At 40.9% G+C, this 18087-nt stretch overlaps 1 protein-coding gene across 1 annotated transcript; it reads right to left on the reverse strand.

The window, feature by feature from the left end:
- Positions 1-8274: 8274 nt before the first annotated feature.
- LOC123076941 (16.9 kDa class I heat shock protein 1-like) lies at positions 8275-9040 on the reverse strand. The gene has a single exon (XM_044499106.1). It carries the CDS (start codon positions 8926-8928, stop codon positions 8473-8475), a length of 456 nt encoding a protein of 151 aa, XP_044355041.1. The 5' UTR covers positions 8929-9040; the 3' UTR covers positions 8275-8472.
- Between the last annotated feature and the right edge of the window lie 9047 nt (positions 9041-18087).

An 18087-nucleotide genomic window follows, 5' to 3' on the forward strand; every position in this document is an offset into this window, starting at 1 on the left:
CAGCTTGCTCCTTGGTGAGGACAGGGCCCAGTCGGTCTGTACAGGGTAGGGGAAGTGGACGACGGCCGCCAACTGCAGCCACCCAAACCACCGGAGACCCGGACCTCTGCCACAACCTATCTAGTTTCTCCATATTTTAGCAACGGGACTGCCAGGGCCCCCTGCCTCCCTCTCGGATTCGCGCCCACCACCACTGGCCGTTAAAGATGCCTAGACCATCAACCACTGCCACCGACCGCAGAGCTCGCCTCCAGGCGCTGGGTCAAGCCACCAGACGAACGGAGAGGAAGATCACGATCGTCCCCACCGTGCCGCTGCCACCACCTACCACTACAAGGTGGCCGTCCGCGGCCAAAGCCGCCCACAGCCCGTGCCGACGCACAACAAAGCAAGCCGCCACCACTCGCCCACCTGGACGCGCACCATCCACCGCCACCCGGCCATGACAAAGCAGGTCACCCGTGACCCAGGTCGCAAGCAGTCCCCGCGACATGACAGGCCGCCGATGTGAGATCCACTTGATCTGGTCTGGTCCGTCCGACATGTCACCGCCTGAAGAGGCCACCACTCCCCAGCCGCCGCATGTCGTTAGGGGCCCAATTCGCCCCCGCATCGCCGCCAAGGGCCAGCTCGCCGCCGCCAGGTAGAGCCGCCGCCACCCAACACACACTAGTAGAAAAAGGGTCAAATGTGAAGCACATTAGTGCCGGTTTGATTTTGAGCCGGCACTAATGTGTCCATTAGTGCCGGTTTCAACGGCTAGGCGGGCGGAGATCATTAGTACCAGTTCGTGAGCAACCTTTAGTATCGGTTCGTGTCACGAACCGGTACTAATGAGGCTGCGTCAGGCTGTGTTCAGGCTGGGGCCCCACGGCCACCTTTAGTACCGGTTCGTGCCATGAACCGGTACTATAGTTTCTTAGTAAGCTGTTTTTTAGTCCCACCTCGCGAAGAGAGGGGCACTAGGAGCGGTTTATAAGCCCTGAGTGCAGAGGCGATGAAGGAGAGGCGCAATGCTCATCTGCACGTTGCTTAGCTTTAAGCCTTGAGGAATAGTGTAGACTGCACGGAGCTATGTGCAGTGCAGTTTGCACTATTCCGAAAGGCTTGAAGCTAATTAACGAGCATTGTGCCTCTTTTTATCTTTAATAACTTATTACAACTCCGGACTTCTTGTGTTACGGCAAAAACTGGACGCACTTCGTGTACAAACTGGACAATCTCTTTCGAAGTATCAGGGTTTCTGACGAGAACTCATCTGTTACATGGGCACTTCATTTTTTTAAACTTATTACAACTCCAGACTTTTTTGCGTTCCGTACACACCATTCAAAGCGACGTCATCAATTTTCAAAACTTTCTGACATCATTTGCTATTTTTAGTCATTTACCGATTTGTTTAGAGAGCTAAATGACCGTGAAATTGAAAATCACTACAAAATGAACTCTGAAAATGTCGAAACTTGGCATGGTATCATCATTTCACCCACATAGTATGTGCAAAAGAGTAGAGAGGGTTACGGCAAAAACTGGACGCACTTCGTGTACAAACTGGACAATCTCTTTCGGAGTATCAGGGTTTCGGACGAGAACTCATCTGTTACACTGGCACTTCATTTTTTAAACTTATTACAAATCTAGACTTTTTTGCGTTCCGTACGCACCATTCAAAGCGACGTCATCAATTTTCAACACTTTCTGACATCATTTGCTATTTTTCAGTCATTTACCGATTTGTTTAGAGAGCTAAATGACCGTGAAATTGAAAATCACTACAAAATGAACTCTGAAAATGTCGAAACTTGGCATGGTATCATCATTTCACCCACATAGCATGTGCAAAAGAGTAGAGAGGGTTACGGGAAAAACTGGACGCACTTCGTGTACAAACTGGACAATCTCTTTCGAAGTATCAGGGTTTCTGACGAGAACTCATCTGTTACATGGGCACTTCATTTTTTTAAACTTATTACAACTCCAGACTTTTTGCGTTCCGTACACACCATTCAAAGCGACGTCATCAATTTTCAAAACTTTCTGACATCATTTGCTATTTTTCAGTCATTTACCGATTTGTTTAGAGAGCTAAATGACCGTGAAATTGAAAATCACTACAAAATGAACTCTGAAAATGTCGAAACTTGGCATGGTATCATCATTTCACCCACATAGCATGTGCAAAAGAGTAAAGAGGGTTACGGCAAAAACTGGACGCACTTCGTGTACAAACTGGACAATCTCTTTCGGAGTATCAGGGTTTCGGACGAGAACTCATCTGTTACACTGGCACTTCATTTTTTTAAACTTATTACAACTCCAGACTTTTTTTGCGTTCCGTACGCACCATTCAAAGCGACGTCATCAATTTTCAACACTTTCTGACATCATTTGCTATTTTTCAGTCATTTACCGATTTGTTTAGAGAGCTAAATGACCGTGAAATTGAAAATCACTACAAAATGAACTCTGAAAATGTCGAAACTTGGCATGGTATCATCATTTCACCCACATAGCATGTGCAAAAGAGTAGAGAGGGTTACGGCAAAAACTGGACGCACTTCGTGTACAAACTGGACAATCTCTTTCGGAGTATCAGGGTTTCGGACGAGAACTCATCTGTTACATGGGCACTTCATTTTTTTAAACTTATTACAACTCCAGACTTTTTTGCGTTCCGTACGCACCATTCAAAGCGACGTCATCAATTTTCAACACTTTCTGACATCATTTGCTATTTTTCAGTCATTTACCGATTTGTTTAGAGAGCTAAATGACCGTGAAATTGAAAATCACTACAAAATGAACTCTGAAAATGTCGAAACTTGGCATGGTATCATCATTTCACCCACATAGCATGTGCAAAAGAGTAGAGAGGGTTACGGCAAAAACTGGACGCACTTCGTGTACAAACTGGACAATCTCTTTCGAAGTATCAGGGTTTCTGACGAGAACTCATCTGTTACATGGGCACTTCATTTTTTTAAACTTATTACAACTCCAGACTTTTTTGCGTTCCGTACACACCATTCAAAGCGACGTCATCAATTTTCAACACTTTCTGACATCATTTGCTATTTTTTAGTCATTTACCGATTTGTTTAGAGAGCTAAATGACCGTGAAATTGAAAATCACTACAAAATGAACTCTGAAAATGTCGAAACTTGGCATGGTATCATTTCACCACATAGCATGTGCAAAAGAGTAGAGAGGGTTACGGCAAAAACTGGACGCACTTCGTGTACAAACTGGACAATCTCTTTCGGAGTATCAGGGTTTCGGACGAGAACTCATCTGTTACACTGGCACTTCATTTTTTTAAACTTATTACAACTCCAGACTTTTTTGCGTTCCGTACGCACCATTCAAAGCGACGTCATCAATTTTCAAAACTTTCTGACATCATTTGCTATTTTTCAGTCATTTACCGATTTGTTTAGAGAGCTAAATGACCGTGAAATTGAAAATCACTACAAAATGAACTCTGAAAATGTCGAAACTTGGCATGGTATCATCATTTCACCCACATAGCATGTGCAAAGAGTAGAGAGGGTTACGGCAAAAACTGGACGCACTTCGTGTACAAACTGGACAATCTCTTTCGAAGTATCAAGGTTTCTGACGAGAACTCATCTGTTACATGGGCACTTCATTTTTTTAAATTTATTACAACTCCAGACTTTTTTGCGTTCCGTACACACCATTCAAAGCGATGTCATCAATTTTCAACACTTTCTGATAGCATTTGCTATTTTTCAGTCATTTAACGATTTGGGGAAAAGAAAAAAACTATATAAAAAACTAATCAGAAATAAATAGAAGAAAATAAAAATAGAAAAAAAGAAAAAAAAATATATAAAAAACTACTCAGAAATAAATAGAAGAAAATAAATAAAGAAGAAAAAAAACTATATAAAAATTTTTCAACACTTTCTGACAGCATTTGCTATTTTTCAGTCATTTACCGATTTGGGGAAAAGAAAAAAACTATATAAGAAACTAATCAGAAATAAATAGAAGAAAATAAAAAAAGCAGAAAAGAAAAAAGTATATAAAAACTACTCAGAAATAAATAGAAGAAAATAAATAAAGAAAAAAAGAAAAAAATTATATAAAAAATTATTGCGGCGCTGCCCAGTGGGCCTGCTAGACCACGGGCGTGGAAATTCAGGCCCACAAGGGCCAGCAGGCTCACAGGGCAGCGCGCCATAGTTGGGCCAGAAGCCTGCTTTACAAGGGAGTTCAAAGTAGCAGCCGCGGCTGGGTTTATAAACCAGTGCGGCTGCCTTCGCCCGGGGAGGTGGGACTAAACTTTCTACACCGCGGGTGGCAGCGCACCCCCTTTAGTACCGGTTGGTAGCCCAACCCGGTACTAAAGGTGGGTCTTTAGTACCGGTTGGAGCCACCAACCGATACTAAAGGCCTGCTCTTCACGCCTCTTGGCCTAGCCAAAATAGGCCTTTAGTACCGGTTGGTGGATCAAACCGGTACTAATGGCCACCGCTATATAAGCACCACTTACGAATATTTTCAGTTCGTTTCAGTTTGTTCTTCGCCCCCGTCGCCCCCCTGTCGCGCCCCAGCCCGTCCCTGTCGTCGTCGTCGTCGCCCAGCCGGCCCCCGTCGTCGCCGTCTCGCGCCGTCGCCCCAGCCCGCCGCCCGTCTTCCCTGTCCCCGCCGCCCCGTACGTGTCGCCGTCTTGCGCCGTCGCGCCGTCCCCGCCGCCCGTACGCCGCCGCCCCGCTCGTACACACACACACACATACACACACACACACAGAGACACACACACAGACACATTTTTTTACTTATTTTCTGTTTTCTGTTGTTTAGATTAATGCATGTCAAATTTTTTGTTGAATTAATATAACTAGTTTATTTTTAGTAAATGCTTAGTTGAACTAGTTGAATTAATAGAACTAGTTTATTTTTAGTAAGAAAATTTAGGTATATGAGATTTGATGATCTAATTAAAATATTACTATATATAGCTACTTTATATATTTTAGTAAGAAAATTAATATAACTAGTTCATTTTTAGTAAATTCTTAGTTAAATTTGTTGAATTAATAGAACTAGTTTATTTTTAGTAAGAAAATTTAGGTATTTGAGATTTGATGATCTAATTAAAATATTACTATATATATAGAACTAGCTACCTTATTTTAGTAACAAAATTAATAGAACTAGTTTATTTTTAGTAAATGCTTAGTTGAATTAGTTGAATTAATAGAACTAGTTGAATTGATAGAATTAGTTGAATTAATAGAAGTAGTTGAATTAGTTGAATTAATAGAACTAGTTGAATTGATAGAATTAGTTGAATTAATAGAAGTAGTTGAATTAGTTGAATTAATAGAACTAGTAAGTGCTTAATGTTTCACCTATATGAACATAGGAAATGTCGTCTGACGACGAAAAAGATTTCATTAAGTGCGAATATTGTGAAGACCAGCGCGGCCTGTGCGATAGAAATTTCCTTGTTGATGATAGGCGCTTCAGCATCAAGCTGGATGAGACCTTCGAAGTGGATATAGTAAGTCACAACGACAAGTCTTTTTTCGTAATTAAGCATGACTTATGCTTCATTTGCTTCAACTTATAATTTTTAATTTTCACTATTGTACTAGCGCATCCCCTGCCATGCAAGAATTTTTGTCTTGGATAAGATAGGTTTCAGTGCTATGGAAACTATGGAGGTAAAGAGAGTTTACCTGAAGACCGAGCATGGTTATACTTTCAACGTCAAATTATACAATGCAGACACATACACTTATTTTGAATGCAAAACTTGGCAAGCACTATGCAAGACTTATGCATTTGAGCCTGATATGGTTATCACCTTTGATATTCGTCCGGAAGATGATATTGAAGGTAATAGAGACATCTGGGTCGATGTGCAGACGCCTCCAGTTCTACCATTATGTGAGTTTCTCAACCATATTTATGTCTTCGATATTGTTTATTCAAAAATAGTTGACAAGTAATTTCTATTGACAGCTTATTTTGATTCAAGCAAACATGTTCGGCGCTTGGTAGACAGGACCATCCACTGTCCCGGGGCTGAACTAAACTGCGAGGAGATAAGTCATTATGTTTCATGGCTTGAGGATCTTGATGCTGTCAAGAGAAATCATTTTCCTGAATTTGAAAATCTTAGTACTCAAAACGTGCGACCAATAGTGATCGTATTGAACTACGGTCACATGTATTTAGGAAAGATGGTAAGATTTTTACTATTAGTCCTCAGTGCATTTTTCCATATATACATTATTTTTCAAGTTAAACTTTCATTGCTAAGTATATTAATTACTATACGATGTTCTTCAACAGGGACTCCCGATGACAGTTGTGCCTCAGTGGATCGAGACTAAAGGTCGCATGTCAATTGTTAGCTTACGGCCAAGATATCCTACAGTGCACATGAGTGCATTCAGGATTTCTGAAAGCGATGAATGCTTAATAGTGAAAGATTGGAGCAAAATTGTTAACGATCGCAGAGAAGTACTAGGGGGCAGCAATGAGAAGCGCACGCACGATTAGGAGACAGGTTCATCTGCATGCTCCAATATGATGAATCAGGAGAGCTATACATGTTCTATGCTATTTTACCTGAGAGAGAGCAGCAGGAGTGATTTAGCTAGTTATCATGCTCTTAGTACTTGTTGTCCTCTCATGCGTGTCCGTGTTCTTCGTCCTGAACTTAATCTCAAAGAGTGATTTGCTTTTGTGGTGTTATCAACGCTTATAATATCATGACCATGTTGAACTCGATGATATCTTTGCTAGCTAGTATATACTGTTGTTGGTGATGATATGATGCAAGAGTTTTTATATTAATATGATGATGATGATGATGAGTTATTATATCATTTATGAAAGAAACCGCATATTAGTTTCAACTGGATGGATCCTAGCTAAGTGATCAAGTATATGCCATATCCATATTACTTAGATACTAGTGATCTAAGTAATATGGATATGGCATATACTTGATCACTTAGCTAGGATCCACATGCATCCAGTCGAAACTAATCTGCGGTACTTTCACCTAATAATTTAACAACTCATTATAATGTAAAACAATCACTAAATTAAATTGAAAACACAAAACTAAAGGAAAAATAAAAATTAAAACCAAAACACACCCAAACATTTAGTACCGGTTGGTGTTACCAACCGGTACTAATGTCCACGCACCCGGGCCTGGCTCGTACCACGTGGTGGCACGTTAGCGCCGGTTCATGCCGAACCGGTACTAAAGGGGGACCTTTAGTCCCCACTCTTTAGTGCCGGTTGCAGAACCGGCACTAAAGGCCCTTACAAACCGGTGATAAAACTCCATTTTCTACTAGTGACGATGGACGTTGTGCCGCCAGGCCCTGTCGCAGTCCAACGCCTCCTCGCACTGCGGCGTCCCGCGCCAGCCGTCAACCGCGAATAGAGGGCTTAGATCCCTGCTGCCACCAACGTCGGTCGGGCTTTGTCGCGGTGATGATGGGGGAGAAAGGCCGGGGCACTCGAGTGGTGGCGCGCTAGGGTTTCCCCCGAGTACGCTTGCGGGAGGGGGCAGGTTTGTCTTAAAAAATTTACTGGATACTCCCTCCGTTCTTATTTACTCTATATACTTAGAGTTGACTGAAGTCAAACTTAGTAAAGTTTGACCAAGTTTATGAAAAAAAGTAAATATTTACTATAATAAATCTATATTATGTGAAAGTACATTCAATAATATATCTAATGGCATTGATTTGTTATTGTATATGTTAATATTTTTGTTTATAAATTTTCTTGAAGTTTATAAAGGTTGACTTTGACTAAAGCAAATATACGAAGGGAGTAGTAGATTTCCAACCCATTGGCCGGGATAAGTCTAAGTTTGGACTTCATTAGATGATATGCCACGTTTGAGTTAATATGTGTGATGATATGGGTGTGTGTACCAAAAAAAAAGTATTTTTCAAAGGAAAAAGATCAAAGAAAACTGAAGGTATTTCTCAAGAAAGGAGAAAGAAAACTGAAGGTGAGATAGAAGTCACACAATCAACATTCAGGGCATTCAGGGTAGTGATCAGTGTAGACACACTTTTAAGGAAAGCTGAATGTGAGACAGAAGACATCCAGTGTATCGACCATTCTGTAAGCAGATATTTCTGTAGAAGAAAGCCTGTCAGTGGCCAAGTTTGCCATGTTTTTCTCTTGATCCTGTCCATCCGAAACACAAGCGAAAACGATGGTCAAATTTTGCGTATGCAAAGTCTGCACTGCACTCAAAATCAGAACAATTTATTTCTCATTTATTCATCGCCAAATCTGTTGGCGATTACACAAGTACAGACGCAACAGGGAAAAGAAACGCAATACAGAGACCAAATGCCTCACCAGACTCGGCGAGAACAAAGACACAACTGTAGCATACTTTTAGGCTGCAGAACTTGCACACACATGAACCAGACTGGCTCTGACCCAAATACTCAGCCGGATATCTCGATGGCCTTGACCTCGGGCTTCTTGACCTCGGCCTTGGGCACGGTGACGGTGAGCACGCCGTTCTCCAGCCCGGCCTTCACCTCCTCCACCTTGGCGTCCTCCGGCAGCCGGAACCGCCTGACAAACTTGCCGCTGCTGCGCTCCACGCGGTGCCACTTGTCGTTCTTGTCCTCCTTCTCCTTTGTGCGCTCGCCGCTGACGACGAGCACGTTGCCGTCCTCCACCTCCACCTTGACCTCCTCCTTCTTCACGCCGGGGAGGTCGGCCTTGAAGACGTGCGCCTCGGGGGTCTCCTTCCAGTCCATCCGGGCGTTGGCGAACGCGGCCGTCTCGCTGCTGCCGCCAGAGATCGCCGGGACGATGGAGCGGAAGGTGTCGAAGGGGTCCGCCCAGAGGTCGGCGAAGGGGTCGAACACGTTGCTCCGCCGCACGATCGACATCGTCGGTGTTGATTGCTTCGGCTTGTGCGCTCGGAAAATTCTGTAGATCGTAGGTAGGACTAGGATGCTGTGTGCTTTTGCTTTACACTGATTCGAGTTGGCATGGAGGGCAACGGGAGGCCAGGTACTTATAGCGTCGCAGGTGCTGCTCTTGAAGCATCTCGAGCACTCTGCAATCGACGAGCGTTTGGTTCTGTTCGGCTTTCCAGCTCGGCTCCACGAGCTTCTCCTTGTTTCTATTTTCGGCCCATGAAGGTGCCACCGTGTTCTAGAGTAGTCTCCTGCTTTGGTGTTAGTGGGCCTTCTCCATTATTTTTCTTTGTACAGATCCAGCACCCCGGCGAGTACTCCGGAATGTGATGGGGCCTTTTCTAGAAAACGACATGGAGAACTCGAGATGCCTCAGGAGCGCACCCAGCAAGCGACTCACACCGGAACAGAGACGGTGAGACCAACCGAGAAGAGCGCCAATCACAGACCAAAGCTATGATCCAATTACACGAGTTTTTTTTTATAAACCTGATATCTATATCTATTCCATTATATAATGTACGAATAACTTGGAATAACAATCATTGGATTCGATGAAGCCGATACGACGGTAAAAACATGGCAAATTCGAGTGTTGCTGACCTGTTGGATCTTTTCATTGCTTCACTAGATTCTGTACGTGTACTATTTAGAAGATTCTATGGTTGGCCTTAAGCCACATGAACATTTCGCACAAAACTTGTAGTAGGCTTCTACTTTATTCTAGACTCTTCCATGCTCATTCTCTCCTAATTTCTTTTTTCTATCGAAACTATCATTCACTTTTACTTTGTATTCAAGGCTATGTACTTCCATAAATCATATTTATCTTTGCAGATAGAACAATAGCTTTATGATAGCCAGAAAAGATATCTAGACCAAACACGCTCAATATATTTTTGAAGTGATTTTTTATTTTATTTTTGCATCTTATACGTCATGGATATGCCTCCCAATTCCATTTGCATGTTATAATTAATACAATAACAATATGCCTATCTTTGGTTGTAGTTTGATTATCTGAGCTGCCACGTACATAGCACGTACTTCCTCCGTTCCATAATGTAGTATGTATAGTTTTTTTGAAAAGTCAAACCTCACAAATTTTGATCAAGTTTGTGGAGAAAAATATTTACATCTATAATTCCCAACATATATCGTTAGATTCATCATAAGATGTAGTTTCATATTTTATATATTAGCTACTGTAGATATAAATAATTTTCTCTACAAATTTGGTCAAAGTATGCAAAGTTTGACTTTTCAAAGAAATCTATATGCACTACATTATGAAATGGATGGAGTATAACTTACAGGTATAAGATAGAGTCAAATCTTTTGTCCAGGTTTAACTTAAGCAATAGTAATATGTACAGACCGCTTGATTAAAAGCGATGATAGTCAAAATGTAAAACCAATATTATTTTCACTACCGAAATAAAGCGGAATTGTAGCGACTGGGATCACATGCGGAAGCAACTTCCACTCTCACTCCGCAAATGTCATCCTCGACGGAGAGTTGTTCCTAGCAGAAAACTTGGTCCCAAAACACTTGAATCGTGTAACTGTGCCCTTCAATTCTAAATAAATGTGGTTTTGGTCTCTTGAAGTGGTTTTGATCAAAGTTGTGCTGATGTGCAGTCCTCGTCGCGGTCGCGTGCCTCTTGCATCGCCATATTTTCTTCTGAAATATCCATATAATGCTAAAGAAAAGATCCAAATACAATTGTGATTTAAATTCAAGGTCCAAATACAATTCTTTAAAACGTTCACAAAATTTGGTTGGAGTCATAACTCTTGCCAGAAATATCAAACATTTAATAAGACATTTTGGAAACATTGAATTAGATTTTTGGGTTTTTTCCCTTTTATTAAAGTTTGAGGCTTTTAATTTCCTTCAATTCAATTTTTCTAAATTTAAACATGATGCATGGATGCTTCTAATGCAACAATTTACAACTAACTACACTATAATATTGTAGGGCCGTGATAGCACGTGTACTACTCCTTTTCTCAAGCTTCAATGGCATGTAGAAGAGAATCCCTTATAAAATGGTCTGAACTCCCTTTCGAGAGCAACTAATCAACGAGTACTCCTTGGGGAGCCCTGCAATGGACATTTTTGGGGGGCTGGAAGCGCCACTTGGCGTGCTCTCAGTCACCGCCACATGTCGCATACTGGGTGGTCCCTCTGGGTTTTATTATTTATTATTTCATTATTTTTTGTACGCATTTTCGGCTTGTAGTTGGCATTTTCCGGGTTTTTTGGCTTTTCGATTTTCCCTTCTTTCCTTAGGTTTTGGACAAAAAATAAATCAAAAAACCAATATTTTGCGCGAAAAATGTGTTTTTTTCCTGCAAGAGGCACATATTTACTTTTCGTGGAGGCACTCGAAAAAAACACATTTTTTTGCTACCACGAGAGACACGGATTTACTTCACGTGGAGGCACAGATTTGCTTCCGCGAGAGGCGCGGTTGTGCCTCTCGAAAAAAAAACGTGTCTTTTTTCTTCAGTGAGAGGCACAGATAATACTTCTCCTTGAGACACTGATTTGCTGTGCCTCTTGGAAAAGGAAAAATAACCTGTTTTCTTTTTTTCCGCAAGAGGCACATATATGCTTCCACGGGAGGCACAGTTGTGCCTCTCGGGAAAGGAAAAAATATATATTCCGCAAGAGGCGCAAATTTGCTTCTGGTGGAGACATATATTTGCTTCTGGTGCAGACTCAAAGCAGAAAATTATTTTTCTCATTTACATCCCTAGCCGCCAATCTCCACCTGGGCTTGGTCGGTTGCCCCGACCTACTGCCGTGTAGCCATCGCTACCTCGAAAGGGTACCTCTATGTATCTCTTGAGAGCTCCTCATTGGGGCCTTATGTGCCAGTTTTGCCAGGCGATGCTCACGTGCCGACCCATTTAGAAAAACCGATTGCTTCGATCGATCGGCGACAAAGAAAAACCGCTTACCCCTGACTTTTCAAAATTTTAAAAAAGTTCACAGATTTTGCAAAAAACATCACGAACTTGAAAAGGTTCATGCATTGAAAAACAGATTTTAAAAGAGTTCATCATTTTTTTTACAAAAGTTCACAAATTTGAAAAATCTTCACGGATTTGTTAAATAAAATCTTGGGTTTAAAAAAAGTTCATTGATTGTGAAAAAGCTCATCGATTTTCAAAAAAAGATGGATAAAAGAAAAAAATTAGTGGGCCTTATAGCGTCGTCGGCTGCTGGTCTTGAAGCATCTCGAGAACTCTCCAATGGGCAAGAGTTTGCTTTCTTCCTTCGGTTATCAGCCCTTGAAGGGCCTACCGTCTTCTAGAGTCTCCTACTTGCCGTTAGTGGGCCTTCTCTCTATTTCTTGTTAATAATTGTACTGGCACCTGGGCGAGGGCGACTAGTCTAGAATGTGTTGTGGGGCCGTTTCTAGAAGAGTTTCAAAGTGTTGGGCGTTTTTCCATTGAAATGATTTTTCTTCGGCTTTTTTTGTAAAACTTTTCTGTTTTTGGTTTTCCCTTTTTTGGGTTTTCTGTTTTCGGTTCTACATGTTTTCTCTATTTTCTTTTTTTTCTGTTTCTTTGTTTTTTGGTTTTACGTCTCCAATAGTTTATGCTTCTTAAAAAATGAACACGGTTGTGTTTCACCTTGCGAAAGCACAAGCAAGTTCACTTGGAAGCACAGTTTAGTACAATTTGAAAGCACAAGTTACTACTAGTTGAAAGCACAAATTTGCCCAAAAAATTCTCATCGAAACCAACTGACATGAAATCTAATTTTGAAGATCTTGACGCAAGAAACACAATGGTGAAAATGGTTCGCGATTTAGACGTGCGGTTCAATAGATAAAACTCTTTAAAAAACCAATCTATGAAAAAAGAACACAAACCCACCGGCGCCTCCCGTACGAGGAGTGAAATCCGACCAAAACTCTCTGGTTGCGACAATTCTCACACATGCAGTTGCCACTTATCACATCACCGGGGGAGGTGAGAGTGCAAGGGGTACCCCTAAACCACTGATTCCGGAGAACTTGAGGTGTCGATCATGTGAGGAGCCGGAGGGCCAATCCTAGAGGGCAAACGCGACGTTATATGGGCCAGCCCATTATGGGCTCCGTATTTTTTCCATAATTTTCCCTTGCCGTTTTTCCTTTTTTCTGTTTTTCCATTCAGTTCAATTTTTGCTTTTTTCAATTTTTTCTATAGAAATAACAAAACAATTCTTGAATTCACCAATATTTTATGAACTCGACAACATTTCAAATTCACAAATATGCTTTCAATATGTTACCATTTCTTAAATCAAATATATTATTCAAATCCATGAACAGTATTTTAGTTCTCAACATTTTTTGATATCCTTGAACAATTTTTAAAATTCATGGACATTTTTATTTCACGAACATTTTCCAAGAACATGAACCTTTTTAAATTTTCTTTTTTAATTTGCACTCATTTTATGAAAATAAAGAAACAAATAAAATTTGTAAAAATTTCATGAATTAGCAAACCTTTTTTAAAATCCATTAATAATTTCTATAATTCACAAACAATTTTCAAAATTGTTTTTTGTTACAAATTCGTGAACAATTTTTTTGAATTCACGAATATATTTTTAAAATTTATGAATATATTACTGATTTTTTTTTAAAGATGAATCATAAAGGATGAAAACACAAGTGCACACACTTCTGCACTAGGCCAACCCAAAGTGCTTGGAGGTACGCGTTTGCTAGCCTTCGGTCACTATATGTGGTAACTAGGAGGTCCCGTGTAAGTCCTCGTCTTCACCGCCTTAAGCACCAGCTAGCAAAGCTGGCGCTCGCACGCATGGAAGCGGGCCGTGGCCCAACTTTGCGCTAGCCTCTCGCTCGCTTCGCCTACTAGTTTTCCGTTATTTTCTACCGTTGGTCTGGTAGGGAAAAACAGGTCGTTATAATACAATTGAAAAAATTTCATCGATAAAAAGTTCATAGATTTGCAAAAGAAAGTTCATGAAAAAAGAAAAAATTCATTATTTTGAAAAGGTTGACGAATTTGAAAAGGTTCATGATAATTTGAGAAAGGTTCATGAATTTGAAAAAACCATTGATATTGGAAAAAGAAGTTCATGAATTTAAAAGAAGTTTTCCAATTGACGAAAGGTTTTCCGAATTGAGAAAAGTTCCATGCATTTGAAAAAATAAAGAATAATAAAAAAGAAAATAAATAGAAAAAGAATGATCAAAAAACCTAAAACATTAAAAAATGGCTGGGAAGCTTTTGGAATTTGGACCATTTCAAAACGCTTCTGGCACCACCGCGCGAGTTAACGAAATGCACATAAGGCGTCAAATAGGATTTTAGGTCCCGAGTGGGATCTCCTATTTTGCCGCACGCTGCAACAACGGGGCGTGGCTACCTCTCATCCGCAGCTAGATGCGAGGTCTGCTGGCATCTGTGCTTCTTAAATGGTCCAGACTCATAAGCAGGCACACGCGTAAGAATGTGTGTCAACCACATACTACGCATGGCCGTCGACATGGGTGTGCGAGGTGGGCGACCAAACAGGGCCCCCAAAAAATAGGGAGGCCCAAATCCTCTATCCGTTCTACGTCTCTTTGGTTTTAGTCTGTGTCAGAACTTATAGGGAGAGGTAGGGCGACCATTCTGCTTTCATTTTTTCATTTGTACTCTGTGTATTTGAATCTATCTACTGGAAGTCGCAGCCGCCACCATGAATGAAAGCTCCTGCTCTACCTTGCATTGTGGGGGAGGAAAATGACAGAAGGAAGGGCGATCGGTTATTTGGGCCTTGGACCTTTAGGCCTGGTAAACTGATAAGGTAAGTCCATAGGTGTTTTGTTGAAAACCCCTAAAAAAGGTGTTTTGTTGGAAGGGAATCAGTTGCATGCAAACCTAAGTCACAAGGAGGAAATCGGTGGTGTACGGTGTCCAGCGGGGCACGACAGCCTCTAGCGGGCGGAGAGCGGTGTCCGGCGTCGTCTTATATTATGTGGGAAACATGCCTGATATGGTGAACTGGTGATGTGGAGGTAGTTTTTCCATGTGAAGATCTTGTCTGCTATGGAACTTGCATATGATGCTTTTGTATATGGTCTCCTCGTATGATCCTAATTTAAGAGCTTTCTTCTTAGAGCCTATTTATTTGGACTTTTGCTACTACTTTTCCAGCTTTTCCACTTTGACAAAAAAATCACAAAAAAGCTCTTAAATAGGGGTTTTTTGCTTCAGCTTTTGTCTTATGAATCAATATTCTTATATGATGGTATAAGCAAAAAAATCACTTATTTAGGAGTTTTTTTTTGGCTTTTTGCCAAAGTAGAAAGCCTACAAAAGCAGAAGCAAAAGTCCAAACAAACAGGGCCTTAATCATATTTTGAATGCAAAGACTCGCATGTCTCACTTTGCTTATCAATTTGTTGAAATATTGTTTGCCAATTATCAAGTTTCTCTTGGAGTTTTAGATGAGAAAAATGAAAGTATTGCCGGTGTCGGCCAGGGAGGTTCCAAAGTCTTGATGCGGCATTCTAACTTGGTGATAATTGTTGTGTTATACTAGTATACAGTGATATGATACGCTCTATCACACATATGCCTCCTTATATCTGCCTCAAAACATCCACCATACCTACCTATTATGCATTTGCATAGCCATCAGAGATATATTGCCATGCAACTTCCACCGTTCCATCACATGACTTGTCTGTTCATCATCATATTGCTTTGCATGATCATATAGAGCTGAGATGATATTTGTGGCATAGCCATCGTTCATCATTGTTATACATATTACGCTATATCATTGCACATCCTGGTACACTGCCAGAGACATTCATATAGAGTCATGTTGTTTCAGTTATCAAGTTATAATATCGAGTTGTAAGTAAATAAAAGTGTGATGATCATCATTATTAGAGCATTGTCCCAATGAGGAAAGGATGATGGGGACTATGATTCCCCCACAAGTCGGGATGAGACTCTGGATAAAAAAAGAAGAAAGAAAAAGAGAAAAAAATAAAAAGAACAAGAACAAGAAAAAAATGCGAGAAAAGAGAAAACGAGCAATGTTAATAACCTTTTACCACACTTCTGCTTCAGAATAGCATCATGTTCTTTATATAGAGAGTCTTCTGAGCTATCACTTTCATATAGTAGTGCGAATTTTTTATTGTAGAACTTAGCTTGTATATTTCGATGATGGGCTTCCTCAAATGCCCGAGGTCTTCATAAGCAAGCAAGTTGGATGCACACCCATTATGTTTCCGTTGAGGTTTCATACACTTTATAGCTCTTAGTGCATCCATTGCATGGAAATCACTACTCCTTGCATTGATATCGATTGATGGTCCTCTACATTGCTCGTTGATCCGCCTAGTTGATGCGAGACTTTCTTCCTTTCTGACTTTCCTTAGGGTGTGTTTGTTAGCTGATATGTCTCCAACGTATCTATAATTTTTTATTATTCCATGCTATTATAGTATTAACCTTAGATGTTTTATATACACTTTCAAGCAATTATATATCATTTTTAGGGACTAACCTATGAACTTAGTGCCTAGTGTCAGTTGTTGTTTTTTGCTTGTTTTTTGTTTTTTAGAATATCAGTACCAAACGAAGTCCAAATGCCATGAAACATTTTAGAGATTTTTTTCTGGACATAAGAGACCCTGAAAGCTTCGGAGGGGACGAAGAGATGGAGCAGTGGCCCACAAGGCACCAGGGCGCGCCCACGGGGGTAGGGCGCTCCCTGGTGGCTTGTGGAGCCCTCGTGGCTCCGTTTGACCCAACTTCGCCTCTATAAATTCTCTAAAATCGTGAAACCAACAAAGGAGTCCAAGAAATACTTTTTTCGCCGCCGCAAGTTCCAGAACCACGAGACTCCATCTAAAGGCCTTTTACGGCACTCTGCCGGAGGGGGATTCGATTATGGAGGGGCTCTACATCATCCTTGCTGCCCTTCCGATGATGCGTGAGTAGTTTACCACAGACCTACGGGTCCATAGTTAGTAGCTAGATGACTTCTTCTCTCTATTTAATCTTCAACATAATGTTCCGCTCGATGTTCTTGGAGTTCTATCCGGTGTAATCACTTTTTGCGATGTGTTTTTTGGGATCCAACGAATTGTAAGTTTATGATCAGATCTATCCATGAATATTATTTAACTTTTCTCTGAATTCTTTTATGCATGATTGTTATAGCATCATATTTCTCTCTGATCTATTGATTTAGTTTCGCCAACTAGATTGATTTTTCTTGCAATGCGAGACGTGCTTTGTAATGGGTTTGATCTTGCGGTGCTCAATCCTAGTGACAGAAGGAGACATTACACATATTGTATCATTGCTATTAAGGGTAAAAAGATGGGGTCTATTCATACGTGAGTTTATCTTATCTACATCATGTTATCTTGCTTAAGTCTTTACCCCGTTCTTTATGAACTTAATACTCTAGATGCATGCTGGATAGCGGTCGACGTGTGGATTAATAGTAGTACATGCAGGCAGGAGTCGGTCTACTTGTCTCGGACGTGATGCCTATATACATGATTATTGCCTTGGATATCGTCATAATTATTTGCTTTTCTATCAATTGCCCAATAGTAATTTGTTTACCCACTGTATGCTATTTTCAAGAGAGAAGCCTCTAGTGAAATGGCCCCCGGGTCTATCTTTTATCATATATTAAAACCAAAAATACCTTGCTGTGTTTTTGCTTTATTTATTTTATTTTGTAATTTTATCTGATCTATTTATCAAATACCATGCAATTTAATCTTGCTCGTAACCGTCGAGAGATTGACAACCCCTTGTTCGGGTTGCAAGGATTTATTGTTTGTGTGCAGGTGCTGCTAACGAGGTGTTGCTTGGTTCTCCTACTTGATTGATAACCTTGGTTCTTAACTAAGGGAAATACTTATCTCTACTGTACTGCATCATTCTCTCCTCTTCGCGAAAATCCCAACGCAGTTCACAAGTAGATGTAGCTTGCATGGAGGGTGCATGGTGCCAAAAATAGCTACAAATGGAGCTGTGTAAGACGAGCCGTGGACTCCAAAACGATGCCTTCAGTAAGGTAACAGCACCAGAGCGCCGCTGTCCCTCAATCCAAAGGATCACAACGAA

Source organism: Triticum aestivum, chromosome 3D, assembly GCF_018294505.1.
Source record: "Triticum aestivum cultivar Chinese Spring chromosome 3D, IWGSC CS RefSeq v2.1, whole genome shotgun sequence".
Taxonomy (NCBI): domain Eukaryota; kingdom Viridiplantae; phylum Streptophyta; class Magnoliopsida; order Poales; family Poaceae; genus Triticum; species Triticum aestivum.

What these genes read in the sequence shown, in the direction of transcription:
- LOC123076941 (XM_044499106.1), bottom strand. Translation starts at nt 8,928, where the DNA reads ATGTCGATCGTGCGGCGGAGCAACGTGTTCGACCCCTTCGCCGACCTC.